This window comes from Pteronotus mesoamericanus, unplaced genomic scaffold (genome assembly GCF_021234165.1).
Source record: "Pteronotus mesoamericanus isolate MK-2021 breed Mesoamerican mustached bat unplaced genomic scaffold, CSHL_Meso_final scaffold_174, whole genome shotgun sequence".
NCBI lineage: Eukaryota > Metazoa > Chordata > Mammalia > Chiroptera > Mormoopidae > Pteronotus > Pteronotus mesoamericanus.
The window spans coordinates 14,700,428-14,721,925 of record NW_026555309.1 but is presented as its reverse complement, the minus strand read 5'-3'; the positions used below and the strand labels follow the sequence as shown (position 1 = coordinate 14,721,925).

Here is a 21,498-nt window from a genome sequence, read left to right as displayed (position 1 = left end):
TTAGGCTGTGCTAGTGCCTGGGAATATCAGAAGGATGCTTCCTATGTGAAACACACGGGCAGCACAGAGGCAGCTGGTCCAAGCAACAGCTCGGGCAACATCTTGTATTGGTCCCAGGCCTCCAAGAAGCTGATGCCAAGAGGGGATTTTATTACAAGGTTTTATTAAGTACAAGGATTTTATTAGGGGAAATGCCTATGAGAAAAAAATGGAGAAAGATACAGAGAAAGCTGGGAGAACCATCCGACTATAATATAAGCCTAACCCTGCGAGAAGGAGACAGGGAAGGGAGGCTGGTGGGAGTATTATAGACGGCTGAGTAGTCAAAGAAAAGTTTGGCAAGGTCGTTGGGGAGTCCAAAATTGGATGCTGAAGGAGTACATGATATTTAAGAATGAGCCTGAGCCTACCTTAGCACGCCTACCTTCTGTAGCCACTGGTTGGGGGCAGCCATGGGAAGCAAGGCCTCGGTGCCAATGTGGTGATGGATTTCAGGGCGCAGCAGTGCGGCTGTCACCACTGAATATCCCTGTTCTTGGAGGTTGGCAAGGTATGTTGTCATTGGCCATCATAATCTTAAACAAAAAAATTAATGGCATTTCCCAATTCTTCCTTTTGGACTCAAAGTATTCTGCCATATGAAAGTGGAGGAAAAATGCATCTTTTGGGAAGTTCTTCTCCTATTAGTGTCTAGTTGGCCATTTGACAATATCAGAAGACATTCTTCCCTATTCCTTATACAATTTCAAAGCAAGTCGTTATTTTTGTTGAGTCACAAGACCCTTTGAGAATCTAATGAAATCTATGCATTCTCAAACAAATGCACTCATTCTCAAACAAAAGTGCACAGACACAGAAAATAGATGTATTCAGAGGTAGGCTTATTTTAGGGATATGTACACTCCTAAGTTAAGAATCTTTCTCTGAGTTAGAACTGAATCTTAGATTATCAAATAGTTTAGTAAGTGTTACGTTGGGAGTGCGAGGAGGCACAGATCCCACGCGCATGTGGAAGAAAAGGGCATCATTTCACACTGTGCTTCATGTTTTTTCCCTTTAAACAGATTTTGATATACTGAAGAAAACTGGGGTGTAACAGGTCCCCAATGTAGAATGTTTGAGGCTTAGTAATTTAGTAAATATTTGGAGGTCTAATATTTGTATAGCATTATGTTAAGAGGTATAACAAAAGTGATAATGAATACAATAAATCTGGATAAATTAACAATCTCACAGGAATAGCCATCCATTATTACAGCAAATAGTTAATGAGCATTTACCTTGTTTGAGCCACCTTTAAGGTATTGAGGATGCATCTGTGAATAAGACCCATTGTCTGTCCTCAAGGAGCAGTTATGAAAGAGGAAGATGGACATGTGAATAAATTAAGTCCAAGAAACAAGTACAGGGTTGTATGTGAAGGAAATGAGTGACTCAGTGGAGAGAGAGAAAGGATAAGTCTTCCTGGAAGAGGTCAAAGAAATCCCATGTATAAATGCAAGGGAACTTGAAGCAATTTAAGGCTGTAAGAACATAAAGTGGAAATCAGATTATATATTGTCTATGTATATGAATACATCTACAGAAAATTTGGGCCAGATAATAAAATATATTCATACATAAATATATATGTGTGTGTTGATAGAATTAAACATTTAAGTATGCTCTACAGAAAATTCGAGACTAGGCTGTAATAGTTTTACACAAAATCAGGGAGGGCCTCTTACCCGGGAGGTCTCCCACTAGCCCCGATGAGGTTTGTGCAAAGCAAGGAGCCAGTGAGTGCAGGACCTGGCCCACCCCCCAATCTTTAACCATTGTTGTTGTCTACAAATACTCTGGGGACTAACCCCAGCTTTAATCAACATTCATTTATTTATACTTCTATTGTAATTAGATTACATGTCCAGGGCATTGGGCAGGGGCCCTGGAGTAAGACTGCCAGAGTATATTACTTAGGATCCCCGCAGGAAATAGAGACACCCCCTCAAAAGGACTAACCACAAAGAGTTTAAAGCAGGAATTATTTGTGAGGGTTGTGGGCAACCAACAGACAGTATAAAGCACCTTAACGCATGAAGGATTGAGGGCGGGGAGCATGCCTGGAAGAGGCCAGCCTTGTGCCCCTGACTATACACAAGGCTACTGGCAATGGAGAACACCGCTGGGCCTCTCACCCACTGCCCTTCCTCCCACCTCCTGCCAGTGCTCCTACTGGCAGAAGCTAGCTGTTACCCAAAGGGCCAGAACGCCCCCTGATGCTGTTCGTAAGGGGGGCCTCCCAGACAACTAGTTAATTGTGTGACCTTAGGGTACCTAACCTCTCTATCCCTTGGCTTCCTCATGTGTAAACTAAATGAGAATGATTTAAGTACCTACATCACAAAGTTAATATGGAGATAAAATGGGTAACGAAGGTAACGCACTTAATATAGCGCCTGGTACCTAGGGAACGCTAACAATTTGTATATATCGGGAAATTCAGTTTGTTGTTATGTAAATTTTATGCATAAACTGACCAAGGCACAGAAACCTTGAGTGACACAATCAAACTCTCACACATCTGGTAAGTGGAAGAAGCAGAATTTGAATAGTGGGATTCCAGAGCTCAGATTCTTAATCTTTAAATGATACAGTATATCATGCTTGTTACAACAGGATGATGGTGACCCCAACAAAGAACCTATCGTGTTGTTTCTTATTCTCAATATTTGCCTGAGCACCCCATTCCCACCCATACTCCATGCTCATCTTAGAACCAGGCTGAAACTGCTGTGTCTAACTACATCTTTGAATTAACAAACCCGTCCTTCAAAGCCAGTGTCATTTCCCCAGGGTTCCATGAGCTACCTCTGCCCTTCTCTTGCCTCCAGCAAGCTGGGCAGTCAGGCCTTTTGAGGGGGACTGATTGTACGACTTCCTCCCATACTTGGAGGAAAGAGAGCAGGCATCATAACCCTTCCCACCACAAGAGCAGAGGAGATGTTGGACAGTAAGTGCTGGGATAATCAGAGGAGGAAATAACTGGCTGGGATGTCCAGACGAAAACTCTCTGGAAGGATAGTTTTGTTCTGGGCTTTGAAAGCTGCATAACTTTCACTAGTTAGAAAAAAGAGGCTGCTTCCCAGAAAACGAACAGTCTTGCCCAAGAACAAAGGAAAGGGCAAGTAGAGGGAAGTAGAAAGCCCAAGGGAATTCCTCTCAGGACTTTCTTTAACCTCTGTATGGTGGCCTGTTTGTGGGTGCAAGGGGGGAGCAGAGAATCCCGTTTCTACCAAAATTGCATGTCATAGCAAAATTGTGACTATGACTGTCACTTCCCTTGCCAATGTTTTACTTATAGGTTTCTAATTTTAACGCATGATTTTTCAGTAAAAAATTTCTGTGATATGACTTTGATTTTTAGATTTCAAGACCCTCTGTCATGTGCAAATCAACGTTATTGATATCAATGATGAGATCCCCATCTTTGAAAAATCAGATGTGAGTAGTTGTCACCTGTTGTTTTTTCCTTTTCTTTGTTCATATTACTTGATTCCTACTTCTGGAATAAAGACACAGGCACGTGGTAGTTAGGTAAAATGCCGGACTTCACAGGTAGCCTTAGCTAATGCATTGGTGACAAACCCAGACACCTTCTTAAGTGAAATTCTTGAGGGAATAATAACATTCACTGTTATAGTATCTGGGGACATCCATTTATGAACTTCTGCCAATGGTTCATTTATTCTAAGGGCTGCTTAAAAGCTGCAACCACAATCTTTGTTGGATTGAAAGGAGTTGAATTACTACTTGCAGTTTATCATTATATATTTGTGTGTAGTAGGACAAGGAATGGATTAATGCTAGGTTTCAAACAAACATTTTTAGTAAAAAGTTTAATATTTGCATAAGAGAAAAGGAGAAGAAAAAAACCAATCTCCAGCTTAAGCCAAAGAAAAATGTGCTCAAGACATTTGCAAGAATTAGGAACATTGGGCAGTTAAAAAACAAGAGAAAAGGATCAGTTGAGGACATCAAGAAAGCTGTTTACTTATTGTTGAAGTGGACTTTAAACTTGGGGATAGTTTTATCCCTGCTCCCCTTAAAAGGATGTCTCTGTTTATTTGTTCTGGAGCAGAGAGAAGTCCATTTGACTAGTTTGTTTGAAGCCAGTTATAAGGCAGAGCACCTATGATGATGTTCATAAATCAAAATAGGGACAAGGCTGTGACAAAGAAGGGGAATTGGTTTATGACAGAGTCTAAGTCTGTGAGAGGTGAGACTGAACAAGACTTGTATGTGTAACAGGCAGTGAGGCAAAGCAAGCAGGAGATAGAACCATTTGCTTCTCAGCTTCTCTGTTCCCCTCCTTGTCTTGTGAGTTTCTTATATTACCTCTAGACAGTGGTTTTAAATTCAAGGTGAGAATCCAGCTTTGGGAGCTTCAGAGTTTGGAAATGCAAACCTGGGCTTGAGAGAATGAGTCAGCTGCTTCACTGCTGTGGTCTCCTCCTGGATCCTGGCTGTTTCATTCTTTAAGATCGTGATGCCCAGAGAGATGATCTGAGGGGTTTTCAGTGGAAGAGGGGAGGCAGTCTAGGCCAGTGATTGAGAGTGTGGGCTTTGGAGGCAGACAAACATGGATTTGAATCTCAATTCTGTGTAATCTTGGGTGAGTTTTACCTCTCCATTCCTTTGCGCCTCTGTCAAATGGAGATATAAAATGGAGATATAATATAAAATGATGATATAACTACTTAGTAGTGCTTGTTGCTTATCTTTATTGAGTGCTTACTATGTGTGAGGCAATAGGAGCTTTATGTGCATTTTCTCTGAATCCTCATATCAAATATTAAGTAGTTCTATTATTATTATCTCTAAGAGATGGAAGATGAGACTGAGACTTAGAGGTGTTTGGTAACTTGCTTGAAGATACCCTGCTAATAAGTGGCAAGCCTAGGATTCATCCCAAGGCTGTTGGACTCCAAAGTTCAGTCTCTTAACCATTACTCTTTGGTTGGTTATGAACTAATTAAAATGATGTATGCAAAGTACCTGTCACATTATAATTACTCAATTTATAATATTTACTAATATTATCACTAATATAATAATTACAGTTATTAAATGTATTGAATGTTGGAGGGGGAATTTGTTTTGGGATCCTACCAGCAGCTCTTTGAGACATTGTGTTTCTTAGTATAATGGATATCAGTCTATGAGTATGGTTCATGTCAAAATCAACTGCAACATATTTATCAATAGGAAAAACATGCTTGGTGAGTATTGGTGTACATTGTGACTTATGTCCATTCTGCAGCTAAAGAGACAAGTTAGCCCTTTGGCAATTCTCAATGACAATGCACATTCTCATTGTCTCCTTCCCCGGTTTCCTTCTTAGTATGGAAACCTAACTCTTCCCGAAGACACAGCCATTGGGTCCACCATCTTAACCATCCAGGCCACGGATGCTGATGAGCCTTTTACTGGGAGTTCTAAAATCCTGTATCGACTTACACAAGGAGACGATGAGGGGCGACTGGGGATTGACACAGATCCCCAAACCAATGCTGGATATGTCATAATTAAAAAGGTAAATGGCCCTTTAATGGAATTTGTCTTTTACATGGATTTCAAGGACCTGTAAGCAGAGGTGATGCATTAGCAGTGGCCCCTCAGGCATGGCAATGGGCTCCTGGAGTACTCAGTCACTCCTGTCCTCCTAAAAGGCAAAAGGCCAGGCATCTAGTTCTGGGCTTGTCATTTACCATATAAAATACCTAAAACACAGGATAAACAATTTTTAGTATATGTATTTATGTCCCATATAATACTGAGGACATACTTATGTAACTGAACACAGGTCCAGCTACCTGGAGCTTCGAAAGTCAGTACTCAAGAGGCAGGTGCTAATATAAAGGAAAGAGGTTTATTCAGATGCTGACCACCTGGAAGATGGGGGACTTATGTCTCAACGTCCATCTCCACCTCTCAGTGGAGGCAGAGGTTTTTATAAGGAGGGAGAGAGCAACAGAAGAGTGAGATCAAGGGAGGGCATTGAAAAGTTCTCCACGTGCAGATGAGCACAGTCCATTCCGATAGGGCAAGTGATGGCGCAGGGTGTATCATTCCGGTTTAGTCATCCTGGATTCACGTCATCTCAGCTTAATGTCATCCTGACTCCACGATTAAGAATCAGCAAATCTCCCAGAGCGTGGATGCCTGAAGGTCAGAGTCTGTATCTTTTGAAGTTAGTTCCTAGGATTTTTACCCAAGCATGCTGCTTATCTACGAGCTACATATGAGTCAGAGCCAGCATTTACAGAAACAATGTCAAAAGGAAGGTGGGTTATAACTCCTCACTGTTACACTTATACTAAAAGATTATTTGTTGTTTATCTGAAATTCAAATTTAACGAGGTATTCTGTATTTTTATTTGCTAAATCTGGGTTGGCAGGTTGCTGGATGTGCTTAGTGCTTTCCTTCTCCCTTTGCAAAAGGAGGGTGTTAGGCTGGATGAACCCTATGAGCCATCTAGGCTGTAGACCTTTTATTCTAAAGTGCCAGCCATAGACTCTTCTTTAAAAATGACTGGAAATTAGTAGATATCCTTTCAAAGTTTAAAAGACAAGTTTATGTTTTTATCCCTTCTTCTCTGCCCACCCCCTCTTTTCATCTTTTATGGTATTGTTGAGCCGAGTGGCTTTTACTTTGTCTCTCCCTCTGTAAGGAGTAGGCAGACTGGAACCAAAGACTTGCATACCATAGAGTCTCCTTCCTTGTACAGGATCTTTCCACTCCTCCCCTAATCTACTCCCACCCCACACTGTGTACATCTAAATCTTGAACCTTTTCTCTGTGGCTGACTCATCTATGCTTTATGCAGGGGTGTCCAAACTTTTGGAGTCTCTGCACCACACTGGAAGAAGAGGAGTTGTCTTGGGCCACTCATTAAATACATTGCAACACGTAATCACACACACACACACACACAAATCATACTGTTTTAAGAAAGTTTATGATTTTATGTTGGGCTGTATTCACAGCCATCCCGGGCTGTATGCAGCCCACAGGCCAAAGGTTGGACACCTCTGCTTATAGGATTAAATGGTTTACCAGATGACTCAGTAGGAAGCAGCACTCAATGTCATCCAATATATTCAGAATTAAAAAGGGTCAGAGTTACAGCAAAAGAGACTCTGCAAACATAGCAGAATACTCAAGGTTTGCAGTGTAGTGGATTGTAGATTACATAAAGAGGCTCCTAAGAAAAGGTTTTCTTTTGTTTTATCCTCACTTGAAGACATTTTCTTTAAATTGATTTTAGAGAGATGGGAAGGGAGGGAGGGAAGGAGAGAGATAGACAGACAGACAGACAGAGACCAAGACTGAGACAGAGAAACATTAATGTGAGAGAGAAATATCAATTAGTTGCCGTCTCGTACATGCCCTGGCCAGGAATCAAACTCGTGACCTTCTGACTTGCAGGACAACACTTCAACCAACTGAGCCAAATTGGCCAGGGCTTGAGAAAAGTTTTGGACCAGAATAAAAGAAAGCTGAAGTAAAGACAAAACAGAATAATTTCACAGAAATGGATAGAAGCAATCCCCGGGGCCATGTCAGAATTCTGAGCCCATTATTGCCTCTGACCATGGGCATCATTGGGTTTTAGCAGGAGGTCTGTGTCATGGACCAACTCAAACCATTAGCATTCTGTGTCAGTCTGACACTTGGAAAAGGTACCATTACAACTTCCCCTTCGGTTCACGCTCTGTACATGGAGGAAAAGAATCATAGAGGAAGGGGTGAAAAACTCATTTTTCAGAGTTTGCAGCGGGTGCTTCAGGCAGCATATCTCCCATCCTCCCCCCGGACCAGAGCTCTCTAGGGATCTACGAGAAGATGGAGGCCATCTCCATGTGAATGATTCCCATTTTTTGTTTTTTATGGTAGCTTGTTGTGAACCAGCTCAAATTAACTTGAACCATTTGTGGCTAATGGGCACCTTTAAAGAGGGGATGGTAACTCCAGTGATTTGGGGTAGATGAGAGCTGCAAGTGTCCACCCACACAGTCTCGAGGGGGTACGATACAATAGAGCAGGCTTTGGACCAAAATCTTTGTCACACCCTTATTTTGTTTGTGGTTGTATTCCAAGAGTCTGGCACTTGGTAGAGGGTTAATAAATACTGGTTGATGAAATAGCTGAATTCTTTCAATTATCAGTTGTTAACAAGCATTCACAAAAAACAATATCATCCAGCTAGTAGTTTAGGCTAGTGAAGTCCTGCTCTCTGCCCCTCAGGCACTATGATAACAATGGTCTAGTGAAAGGTGATCCTAGTCAGGACAGGCGTCCTGGAACTCTGGAAGGTGTAAGCTGCTGGACCAGCCAGATGCTTACACCCATGTTCATGTGATGACAGAGATACACTCTGCTTACCAAACTGCATGTCTTGAGTACCGCTGATATCACAAAATCTCTTTGTAAGATCACTTTGCTGATTGACAAACTTTCTAGTGCTGCTTGAGATAGAGCTAACTTGAGACATATAGTGTGGATCTCTGATTAGGATCTTTCAAATACAAAGCAACTACCACCCCTGAGGTTTGGATTAGGATACACAAACTGTCCCTAGGATATATGTACTTACTATGACAGACATATGTATCTACACTGTGTTTTGGTGTTTTAAATAAATTTCCTATTCATTTAGGTATCAGGACTACCATTGATTCTGAACCAGCATGTTAATCATTTTAAGTTTTTAAACTACTTTTTTTTAATTGTGGTAAAAAACATAACATGAAACCTACCCTCCAAAATTTTAAGTGTACAGTACAATATTGTTAACTCCCTGCACCTTGTTGTGTATCAGATCTCTAGAATGCTTTCATCTTGCATAAATAAAAACTCTATACCCTTTGAACAAGCAACTCCCCATTTCCCTCTGTTGCTAGATCCTGGCAGCTACCACTATACTTTCCCTTTCTACACGTTTGACTGTTCTAGGTACCTCATATAGAGGAGCCATACAACATTTGTCATTCTCTGACTGGCTTATTTCTTTTTTTTAAGGTTTTATTTATTTAATCTTTATTGTATTTTCTTCCATGACCATTTAGTCCCTGTATTCCTCCCTCCCCCCATCAATCACCACACTGTTGTCCTTGTCTGACTGGCTTATTTCACTTAACATAATGTCTTCAAGATTTTTCCTTATTGTAGCATATGACAGGATTTTCTTTTTTTCTTTTGTTAAGGCTACGTCATTTTCCATTGTATGCATATACCACATTTTATTTATCCATTCATCTGTCAGTAGACATTTGGCTATTGAACATGATAGTACAGGCATTCTCTTTTCATTTCCTTAGGATGAGTGTTCAGAATGGGACTGTTGGATCACAGAGTAGTTCTAGTTTTAATCTGGGGGGAACCTCATGCTGTCTTCCATAGCTGTTGCACTATTTTACATTCCCACCACCAGTGCATAAGGGTTCCTGTTTCTCCACATTCTCACCAGCACTTGTTATTTTTTTCTTTTAAAAATTTTTTTATAATGGCCATCCTAACAGGCATGGTTTTGACTTGCATTTCCCTGATGATTAGTGCTCTTGCACACTTTTTAATATACCTGTTGGCTAGTTGTATGCCTTCTTTGGAAAAATGTCTATTGAAGTCCTTTGCCCATTTTTAAATCAGGTTATTTATTTTTTTGCTATTAAATCATAGGAATTTCTTATGTATTTTGCATATTAACTCCTTATTAGATACACAGTTCGCAAATATTTTTCCCGTTCTGTACGTTGTCTTTTCACACTGCGGATTCTTTGTTTTGCTTTTCAGTTTGATGTAGTCCCACTGTTGTATTTTTTGCTTTTGTTGGCTTTGCTTTTGGTACCATATCCAGAAACTAAGTGTCTTAATTACAAGTCTATTGGCGACTGTTCATCTAAATTACAAATGTGCTAATTGGAAGTAAACTTTGCTGAAAAACCCACACCCCATCTGTAACTCGTTTTACTATAGAAAGCACTTCTGCATATGCTCTCCTTTGCTTTTCACACTGATTATGAGGGAAGCAGAAATAAATCCCAGGGGCAGTTGAAGTTCAGGCCCACAGCAAGATACAGGCAGGTCCCCCAGGGATGGCAGCTGGGCTCTTGACCCCAAACTTCTGGTTTTTCTCAGGAAATGATTTCTGTTGAGGCTAGGTTTTGTCTTTACTTGCTCTGTGACTTTAATCAAATGATGGGATCTCTCAAGGCTCGGTTTTCTGATCTGTAAAAATGAGTAAAATAGTAGCACCTTCTTCATAAGGATGTTGGAAGATTAAATGTGAAAATACATGTATTGCTTTTAACATAGCACCCAGTAGATAGTAGACTTAAATGTTCAGCATTATTTTAATTCTAATTAATTAGAACTAGAGCAGAAGCCAGTATTCTTCCTATGGAGAGGTGTGCTTTCCCCTCCTGCCAAGGGGACCAAATTTGCCTGATATAGTAGTGAAATGGCACCCACTGGGGACTGCTGACTCAGCCTCTCCCTGGAAGGGCCTGGAAATCAGCAATTTTTAACAAGACTCCTGCAAAGGGGAAAAGAAAACACTTGTTTCTCTCCTTTACTCTCATACTTCTCCCACACTGCACTTCACTTCTGACACCTGCTGTGGGGGTTTTCCACACATCAAGCAATTCCTTAACACCAGCCTGATGCAATTCAGCTCAGCTCTGACACTCTCTGCGTGCGCATAGCACAGACCCCAGAGCTTAGGGGCTCTGTTCCACAAGACTATCCAGAAGTCAGTTGCAAACCCCAAGTTGTCATCTACACTTCTGACAGACGGGTTATAAATCGGAGGTTCCTATGGATCCCTCCTCAGATTTCATCATTTGCTAGAAGAGCTCATAGAACTCAGAAACACTAACATTTACCAGTTTCTTCTATGTTCAAAGATATGATAAAGGATACAGGTGAACAGCCAGATAAAGAGATACAAAGGACAAGCTCTGCCATGGCCCTGAGACCCGGAGCTTCTGTCCCTAGGAAGTTGGGCTGTACCACTCTCCCAGCACGTGGATGCGTTCACCAACCCAGACGCTCTCCAAACCCCATACTTGGAGGATTTTTGTGGAGGCTTCCTCATGTAGACAGGATTGATGATTAATTCAATCCTTAGCTTCTCTTCCCTTCCCTGGAGGGGATGGTGGGAGGGGGCTGAAAGCTCCAAGCTTCTAATCCTGGCTTGCTCTTTCTGGTGACCAGCCCTGTCTAGGAGCTCACTGAGTGTTGCCTCATTAAAAAAGACATTCCTACTACTCAGGAAATTCCCAGGGATTTAGAAGCTCAGTCTCAGGAACTGAGTCAAAGACCAGATATTAGAACAAAAGGTGCTCTTAGCATTCTTATCACTGAGGGAATTACAAGGGCTTTAGGAGTTTCTGTGCCAGGGACTAGGGGCCGAGACCAATATATATATTTCCTATTATTTCACATGCCTCAAGTGATGCTTAGGATTAAACAAGTTTTCGGAATGCTGTCCCACTCAATGTTGATTGCCACCCAAAGCTCTGGCCTAGCGTGTGGTAGATTGTGAGACTCTTGAGGCCAAGCAGGTGTCAGGAGCAGGAAGGCTGTTTCTTTGAGGCTCGGCAGCTCATCGACAACTCTCCTGGGACGCCCTTTCTTGAAATTCAGGGTTTTGTTTTAGCTTTAGTTTCTCAAAATGAAAATTTTGCCAGTTCTCCATTATAAATGGCCATTTTGAATTCTCAGTACATGACCTATTTTTTAATCAGCCCAGTGTCAGCTGGAAAACTAATGCATATGCTATTTTCTCATCACAGATCTTTGGTAAAAAGTGTTAAATATCCCGCATTGCAACTTTTACCTCTGCCTTCAGGCCGAATCTAAATCACTAGGTTTTACCTTTCAAGCAGTTGTGTGCAGAAGAGGAATTGTGGCTTGAGCATATTTTTTTAGCTTATTTGACGAAAGTGTCTCCTAGTCAGGACCTTAGGCCACCCCAAGAGGCATGATGGGTCACTTGACTTGGCTTTGACAGCACATCCCTGTGTTATGAAAGAGGATACACATGATTTGACAAGTCTTTTCCTTGATTAAGCTCTGCTGATTATCATGAGCTAATTTGCTCTTTCATTTCTAATTTTTCCCCTGGAAGATTTGGCTCAGTTTTTTTTTCCCAGTGTAAAAGCCAAGCAGTCCGACCAATGGCAGGCTGCTCCAATAGCGTTTAAGGGGAACTGACCCCTTTCCTAACTGATCTTCTAACTGCCTGGGTCTGGGTCTCCTCACATCCATCCCTCACATGGCTGCTCCCCACAGTTATCTTTCTGACACACTAATCTGACCCAGTCTGGTGCTTAACACCTCTCTCTGCTCCTCAAGTATAAAGTCTCAGCTCTTTAACTTGATGTGCATAGTCTTTTCCACCACCTCTTTCTGCTCTCAACCTCACGTGTTCTGTTCTGGCAACATAGGCTGCTTCTCAGTCGCAGACACAGTGTTCCATTTCTTTATCTCCCACCTCTGGGGGCCACAGTGATGGGATGGGAAAGCCACAGGGAGCTTCCCAATAGGACTTGGGACCTGTTTGGTGGTGAGGAGAAAATGTGCCTCCTCCGCCTGAGCACACAGATAACTGCGCTGCCTGCCTGGCTGGACCAGCAAGGAACAGAACACTTGTCCTTTGTCCTTATGGTGGGCTTCTTCTAGGGGCTGATGCCTTTCCATTCCATCTGCCAAGATTTCTCCATTTGATGCCTCTGCCTTCATCCCCTGAGATGAGGTGCGGGTCTCTGGGAGTCAGAGGCTCTAGTTCCCACCCCACCGCACCCCACCCCAGTGAGGAGCCCTATCAGACTACATGGCAGTAGTTAAGAGGACATTGTGGGACCCCACCCTGCAGACACTGTGTGCTTATCTCTGTGAACAAGCTCTCTCTTTTTACATCTCAGCTGGCTTATAACATTTTATATCCTTTATATTTACATTCTATCAATTGCTTCTTACTTTCTATCTCAGATGACTTTGTATCTTCATATATAATTCTTTCTCTTCCATATGAGCAATCTTTCTATCGAACTAGAAATTGGGTTGTGATATTGTGTGTGTTTGGGTGTGCATAGGGGAGATCTTCTCTGGGCTCTTTTCCTCTGGAGCTCTCAAGGGCTCACAAAGGACCAACACCTTCTCATTTTTGTGTTTCCTGACTGATGTGGGTGCTGCATGTCAAGAAAGAGATGAGAAGTAATGATGAACACAACACAATTCCTCCCCTCAGAGAGTTTATGGTCAATAAGAATCTAAAATAGATCATGAAACAACTAGAATGCCAGGACAGGTATTATGAGATAGCAGAGGCTGTGGGGCTCATCCATTTGGGGATGGAGGGTGGGGATCAGGGAAGCGGATCTGGAGAGACAGCACTGAGCCAACTTCTGACTCAAGGGGAGAATTTTTTTCAGATGTTAAGGAAAGGTAGGCTGAGCTAATGTCATCATGTGTTGAAACTTCTGTGAGTTTTTCTCTTCACAAATGGGTATTACCATTTCTGTTTAATAAGTGGTATAAATAGATACAAACTAAAGTTAAAGAACTCACAGCTCTCCAAGAGGTCCTGGGTCCCCTAGGCGAAGAAGAGTGAATAAAATAGTGTAGGTTCCATAATCTATAATGTACATCTTGGGCTTTGCTTTAGCTCCTTCATATTTCTGAGGTCCTAGGTACCACTGAGACTCTGATAAATCCACATATCCTCTCCCTAGAAAAAGTTCACATATGAACAGAATATTTAGATTTTGGTTTCTAGGGGTTTTCCCCCATAGAATCATGGACTGGTGCCTTGAGGGAATCCTTAAAAGTCCTGTAGAGCCAATGGCTTAAATGATATTTAAGTCCATTCTATGCTAGCCTGTCACGTGTGGTTTAAGCCCATTCTTGAAAAACTAGAGTGGAGAGCCTATTGTTTTGGAAGCAACTCTTTCTTTCTTGGGTAGTCCTAACCGTTTCATTCTTCCTCACACTAAATCAAAATTGGTTTCTTGATTTTTCATTTCTGGCCCTGTCTGGAATGACCTGGAACAAGAGCAGGTCAACTATCTTTTTGATCTTCTCTTCTAACCTCTCTCTCAGCCTCCATGAGTTTAAGGACATTTATTTTGGGGTTTGGATCCTGAGCTTCCTTGAAAATCATTCTCCATATAATGTGGAAATTTCTGTCTAAGCACTTCCCACACTGTCTTCTGGGAATTCTATTGAGCGAATTGTAAGTTTCTGCTGAATGAACGAATGAACTGTCCCAGGGTTAAATAATTTTGAGGAATGCTGTGTTGATTGGCTCTTCTAGGAGTCTTAGTGCATGTTAGCTCATTAAAAGCTCTGATAAATCCTGCCACACAGATGTCTTCCTGGCTCTGTTGTCATTCTGAGCAGGAGGTGTTTGCGGGCCCTGACTTGAGACCTGTTGCTCTGCAAGAGTTTTTAAAGGTGACTAGAGAATGGATATTTTAAGGGAGCTTGTCATCTTCAAATTAATTTTCTCTGTTTTGTTTGTGTGTTTGTTTGTTTGTTTTTGCCCTACACAGCCTCTTGATTTTGAAACAGCAGCCATTCACAACATTGTGTTCCAAGCGGAAAACCCTGAGCCTCTGGTGCCTGGTGTACAGTACAATGCCAGCTCTTTTGCCACATTCACTCTTTTTGTGACAGATGTGAATGAAGCACCTCAATTTTCCCAACGCGTATTCCAAGCAAAAGTCAGTGAGGGTGTGGCTAAAAGCACTAAAGTGGGAGAAGTGACTGCCAAGGATCCGGAAGGTCTGGACATAAGGTAGAGAAGCAGGGCCGGGCAATCAGAGCTGTGCTGTGACCCTGGCCAGCGGGAGAGAAGGGCTGGAGGGACAGAGGAGCTGGCCTGACTCCAGGTCTCTCTCCCAGGGGAGCAGCCAGTGATCCGAGCCATATCCAGTGCATGTGGTGAACTTGACCTTGGTTCCTGAAGGGGTCAGTGCTCTGGTGGGGAGGGAGGGAAATCCAGTCTCAGGCAAGTGGAAAGCATGTCAGCTTCCATCTGGCCACTCACTGAAGGTCCCACTGGAGCTGGTAAGTTCAGGAGATGGAGGACTAAAGTCAAGGCTGCCCAAACCCAGGTCCTGTGTCTGAACCAGTCCCAGAGGCTTGGGTTTGGGGAAGTGTTCCAGCTCAGCCCTTAAAGCAGACTGGGGGTCTAGATAGAGAGAATGAAGCAAAAGCCCAACTGGATGGACTCAGCCACTTGACAAGGTTAAGGGAATATTCTGGATGTAGAGTGTATAGGTTCCTTAGCTCTCTGGAGGGCAGATATGGGGCAACAATTCCAGAGCACACCCATGGGGAGGCCAATGCTCAGGCTGAGCTGGTTAAACAAATGTATAAATCTTTCCATTTTAGCAATCCTTAATCATTGTTTCAGTGCAATAGGATTCACACAAATTGGCCTTGAAAATATACAGTGATATAATTTGCCCAAGAAGTATATGTGTGTGTATATAGCTACATCTGTATCAATCCTCTATAACCTCTTTAAGGTTACATAGTTAATGAGCACATGGGACTTAAACCCAGATCTTTTGCTTCTGGTGTATAACAGCCCTACTGTCTAAGATATGACAAATATTTCAGCATGACATAAACCAGTGCATGTAGTTATGATGACAATTTCTTAAGTTTCTCTAAACATTCGAGGAGAGTCTTCCCTCCCAATGACCTGCCATTTAGGCACTTGGAATCAGTTCTAAGACCTTTTTCTGATTGTCAAGGAGTAAAGTTATCACCTACTATTTTTACTCTTCTAGTTTACCCCGTCTCTAGTTTTATAAAGAGGGAAAAAACCAATGGGGGCTCTGCTGTTCAGTTTAGTAGAGATACACTCCATACATAAAACTCACAAATTCTGATGGGGGACATATGTTTATAATTTCACAGCCATTTATTATTTAACAGATGCTTCTGCCTCCTTCATGAGAATGCTATAAAAATTATTAGTCCTGCCCTGGCTGGGTAGCTGACTTGGTTAGAGCATCATCCTGATACACCAAGGTTGTGGGTTTGATCCCAGGTCAGGCACATACAAGAATCAACCAATGAATGCATAAATAAGTGGAAATAAGTGGAATAACAAATCAATGTTTCTCTCTCTTTCTCTGCTTTCCTCTCTCTCTCTAAAAAATTATTTTAAAGATTTTTTAGAAAAATCATTAGTACTCATGGTCATGGACAACAGTGTGGTGATTACAGCAGGGGGAGGGGAGGAAGGTAAAGGAGGGTACGGGGGGTAAAACGGTGATGAACAGAGACTTGACTTGGGGTGGTGAACACACAATACGATACACAGATGATGTGTTATAGAAGTGTGCAACCTGCACAATTTTGTTAATCAGTGTTGCCCCAACAAATTCAATAAAAAGAAAAAAATTTAAAAATCATTAGTCAAAGACCAGTGAATAAAAATTTGAGTTTATGAGTGGGGAAAACAAAGGCATTTAAGAAAATTTCTCAGATAGATCAAGGAAAAGTTACAAGCTATTCCTTGGCCTCTCTGTGTTAGCTCGTGCAATCCCTTCTGCTGAAAGCCTCCTCCTTTTCCTTACCTTCGTTAACGTCTACTTCTTCAGAAGGACTGCTCTGATCCCCATGAACTTCTCTGGGATTCCACTGCGCCCCTTCTATTGTATTTACCACATTTTATCGGCATTATCCATCTTCGTGTCTGTCTCCCCAGCTGGCCTAAGAGCTCCTTTTTATAATCTCCTGTCTTGGTCCGCCACCTGGTATTTGCTAAGCACTCAACAGATGTTTATTGAATGAAAGCATCCGCTGGGCCACCAGCAGCCTCTGAGTATCCACTCATTCACACAATGCCTCCACCACGGGGTGCTCATATTTTCTTAGAAGGGTGGTTTGCTAATCAGTTTTAAAAGATAATTTCAGAGTGTTTTCATTGGAATACTTTGATTGCTAGCAAAGTTTAACTCCCCCCCCCCAACAATTTGTGACTATAGCTTTTCTAATAAGTAAAACTAGTACTTTGTAAAGGTGAGCGAATCCCCATTTTGAAGACAGACAGCATGCAAATAAAGCATTAATAATGTTAAATAATGATTTTTTAAATAGGCCACAGATAGCAGTGAAGGGATAGCGTTGACATAATAGCATAGTGATGCATAAACTACCTTCATGTTTTCATGTGCAGTAATGGGGGCCTTCTTTTGTTTTTCTCACCGTACGAAGTTATTCACTGAGAGGCGACACGAGAGGCTGGCTTAAAATCGACCCTGCCACTGGCGAGATCTTTAGTGCAGCTCCACTGGACAGAGAAGCTGAAAGCGTGTATCGGGTAAAAGTGGTGGCAACTGAAGTAGGTGAGCAAAAAAAAAAAAAAAAGAAAAAAAGTAACAAATTATTAGGGAATACATCAATAGAAATAGGAGGGAGGGAAAGTGGGTGGGAAAGTTGACTGGATCACATTGTCAGAATATCATATAGTGGAAGGCCAAGAAGGGTACCAAAGCAGAGGGATCTACTTCCTGGTTTTGTCCAAGAGGAGAACTACCTGTTCCCTGAACCCCTGTAGGTTGTCCCTACAGGCTGGCAAGGGTTCATGGGTGCTCACTCTGGTTTCCTGAAGGGGCTACAGCTCTAGAGAGGTTCCCTTGTGCCTACTGAACTACCCAACTTCTCCAAAGTGGCCGGGGTTTCTTCTGGAAGTGGGGTCAAACTGCTGCCTGGCTGACCTATACCGTTACTTTCTCCTTTAGCCTTAAACTGCAACAGCTCAGGTCTCATCCTTTTGAACCAAAAGGCTTTAGGCGATGTTCTCACTTTGATATGTGCCAGAATGACCTGAGGGACTTGCTCAGTACACACACTGGGAGTTCCCTTACTGATTCTGATTCAGTCAGTTTGGGTGGACCAGGGCATCTGAGTTTTGATGAAGTGGGGTGAACTTTGGGAACGCTTATTATTTAGACAAGACAAGGATTTTTGAATCATCTTTATGTAACCTTTGCATCCCATTTAATTCGATTATGGTGACAAGTATCACCCACTGGTTCTGAATGTGAAGTTCCAGGGAATTTAAAAAATTAAAATAAATTTGCAGAAATAGTATGCTTACCGGTGATAAAAACTGATAATTAAGACATTGAGCTTCTTTGCATTTAAATGGAATTTTTCAACTTTGAGTAGGAATTCTGTTGGTACCAAAGAATAAGAATTGAACAAATTGTGACTAAATAGATACAGTGTTAGACCAAAAAATATACTTTCAAAATGTGAGGCCCAGAGTTGGGAGCTGGAATTGGGAGCACTTCAGTAGGTGGGAATCATATAAATGTTACCCACACGTCAAAGGTTAACAAAAACAAAAGTACTGCAGTCAATGAAACCAACAAGGGTAGAGACACAGAAGTGTGTGTCGAGTTTTGAAGGGATGTGTGTGAATGGACCAACCACACCGACACAGGTTGGTCATTGGCTCTCTCTTGCATGTTTCTAGTTAGCACATTCCACTGTTACATTGTATACATTTAACTCTTAATTTAACAGCTCCCGGTTCATCAGGAGGAAGTGTATGTGCATTCATGCTGTGCATTCCACTACAACATACTGTAGGGGGTCAAAACTTCACTTTGCATGCTTACTGAAGACCTCTCACATTTCGCAGATTTATGAATCAAAACCGGAGCTCAAAATCCTGCTCCATTTTGCAGTCGTCAACCCTGAAATGATGCAAATAGATGAAATGACCTCAAGAGGACAGTAGCTTTTCCTCCTTTGGTTAAGTGTGGTCAGGGACATAGGAGACAGTTGAAAAGAAAAGCAAGAAAACAGAGTTCAATGGAATTGAAGCAGGCTGGAGCCAGACATTCAGAAACAGTATCTGTGATTGAAGTCAGGGAGAACGCGAACAGTGTCTTTGCGATGCACCAACAGCCCTGTTTAAGCACTCAGTGTAATAACTTACTCCTCATACAACCGTATGTGGTAGGTACTGTTATTGACCATATTTTATGGATGAGGAAACGAAGGCACTGAGCAGATGAGTAGCTTGCTTGTGATCACATAGCTACCAACCATTCAGTTGAAGGAGTCCAAATTTTTCACCACTCTTGTGTAGCCCTTCACTATTTTCTAAGGGCACTACATGTAGGATCCTCACAAAACCATATGCATTACAGCTGAAGAAATGAGGCTTCAAAGACCTAACAAACACGCTGAAGTCAGTGTTGAGGAACAATGAAGGTGTGGGCTCCAACATCAGACCTTCTGGGCTGGAAGCTTCTCTTGTGTATGACCTTGGGCAAGTCACAGAACTTCTCTGAACCTTAGTCTTCCCATCCGTAACTGTAAATTAGAGTCATCTTGAAGTAATGTATATAAAATATGAGCACATAACTCTTAGTTATAATTATTATTGAGACTAACCAAGAAATGAAAACAAGTCTGATTCTAAAAGTTTGCTATTTTTCTACTGCCTCAATATACCCAACTTCTTGAATTGTAATTTAAAAAGAAAAGAAAAGAAAAGAAAACATTGTTTCTTATTAAGAGGAAATGAGAGAGCTGATACCCTGTTTGAATCACTCAATTCCTTAGGTGGATCCTCCTTGAGCAGCACGGTGGATTTCCACCTGACCCTCACAGATGTGAACGACAATCCCCCGCGGCTAGCAAAGGAGTACACAGGCTTGTTCTTCTGCTATCCTCTCAGAGAACCCGGAAGTCTCATTTTTGAGGCTACTGATGATGATCAGCAGTCATTTCGGGGTCCACACTTTACATTTTCCCTTGGCAGTGAAGGCTTCAAAAATGACTGGGAAGTTTCCAAAATCAATGGTGAGTTGTCAGAAGTACATTAAGAAAAATGCTGTTGGATGATGAAATCAGTTTTTATTTGCCTTGTGTGCTTGCAGCACTCCATGCTCCAGGATGGAACTTCATGTGTGGAAACTTGCACAGGGTTGCCCTTGTATCCTATGACACTGCCGACCTCATTATCAGTTCTCTCTTTTTTTTAGGTTCTGTAAGTTTTCTACAAAAACAATCATGGTGTCAGTGAATAATAACAATTTTATTTCCTTTCCAATCTGAATGCCTTTTATTTATTTATTTTGCTTTATTACTGGCTAAAACCTTCAGTACAATGAATAAATAAAACCTTCAGTACAGTTGAATAAAGGTAGCAAGAGAAGAAATGGCTGGACTTTTTCCTGATTTTAGGGAGAAAGCATTCACCTTCACCATTAAGTATAAAGTTAGAGTAGTTTTTTTGTAGCTATTGTTAATCAGGTTGTGGACTTTATCTTCCACTCCTAATTTACTGAGAGGTTAGCTTGCTTTTTTAAAATTAAGAATGAATGTTAAAATTTATTTTCTGCATCTATTGAAATGATTATATGGTTGATTTATGGGTCTTTTTGTCTGTTAATTGGTGAATTATATCAATCAGCTTTGGATCTTAAACCAGTCTTCTGTTCCTGGGATAAAGTCTACTTGGTTGTGAAATATTAGCATTTTTTAATATTGTTGGATTTGATTTGATAAAATTTTAAGAATTTTTACATGTATATTCATGAGTCATATTAGTCTACATTTTTCTTTTTTTGGAGTGTCTTTGGTTTTGATGTCGGAGTACTACCAGCCTCATAGAATGAGTAAAATGTGTTCTACCTCTTCAATTTTCTGGAAGAGTTTATGTAAAATTGTTTTTTATTTCTTCCTTAAAGTTTGAAGCCATATGGGACTAGAGATTTCTTTGTAGGAAGTTTAAATCAACAAATACAACTTCTTAATAAATATAAGGCTATTCAAATTGTAGATTTCTTCTTGGTTGAGCTTGTAGTTTATACCTTTCTTATAATTTGTCTATTTGATTTAATTTGTCTAATTTATTGCCACAAGTTATTTATAATATTTTATTATTCTCTTTTTTTTAACTTTTGTGGACTAATGTTTATTAAGTCTTTATTGAGCATCCTTCTTTATTTTCAATGTACACTTTAAGATTTTATTTATTTTTAGAGAGGGGAAGGGAGGGAGACAGGGAGAGAAACAGCAATGTGTGGTTGCCTCTCGAGTGCCCCCTCCTGGGGCCTTGGCCTGCAGGCAAGGCATGTGCCCTGACTGGGAATTGAACCAGCTACCCTTTGGTTTGTAGGCCAGTACGCAGTCCAGTAAACAACATCAGCCAGGGCTATTTTAGTATTCTCTTAATATCTGCAGACTATGTAGTGATATCACCTCATTCTGATGTTGGAAAATAATGTCTCTTCTTTTTTTCTTAATCAGTCTGGCTAGAGGTTATTAATTTTATTGATATTCTCAAAGAACCAGCTTTTGATTTCATTCTTTATTATGTTTTATTTTGTATTTCTTGCGTGTATATATATTATTTCCTTTATTTTTCTTATACTACATTTAATTTGTTCTTGTTCTATTTTCATTTT

General features: G+C 41.2%; 1 protein-coding gene across 1 annotated transcript in view; it reads left to right on the top strand.

Annotated features, from left to right (window-relative positions):
* CDH17 (cadherin 17) overlaps nucleotides 1-21,498 on the top strand; it is an 87,152-nt gene that overhangs the window by 60,248 nt on the left and 5,406 nt on the right. Inside the window, exons 11-15 of the mRNA XM_054590135.1 lie at nucleotides 3,407-3,483; nucleotides 5,384-5,575; nucleotides 14,599-14,843; nucleotides 17,282-17,412; nucleotides 19,649-19,888. Of these exons, the coding sequence (XP_054446110.1) occupies nucleotides 3,407-3,483; nucleotides 5,384-5,575; nucleotides 14,599-14,843; nucleotides 17,282-17,412; nucleotides 19,649-19,888 (885 nt within the window). The remainder of the gene's footprint in view (nucleotides 1-3,406; nucleotides 3,484-5,383; nucleotides 5,576-14,598; nucleotides 14,844-17,281; nucleotides 17,413-19,648; nucleotides 19,889-21,498) is intronic.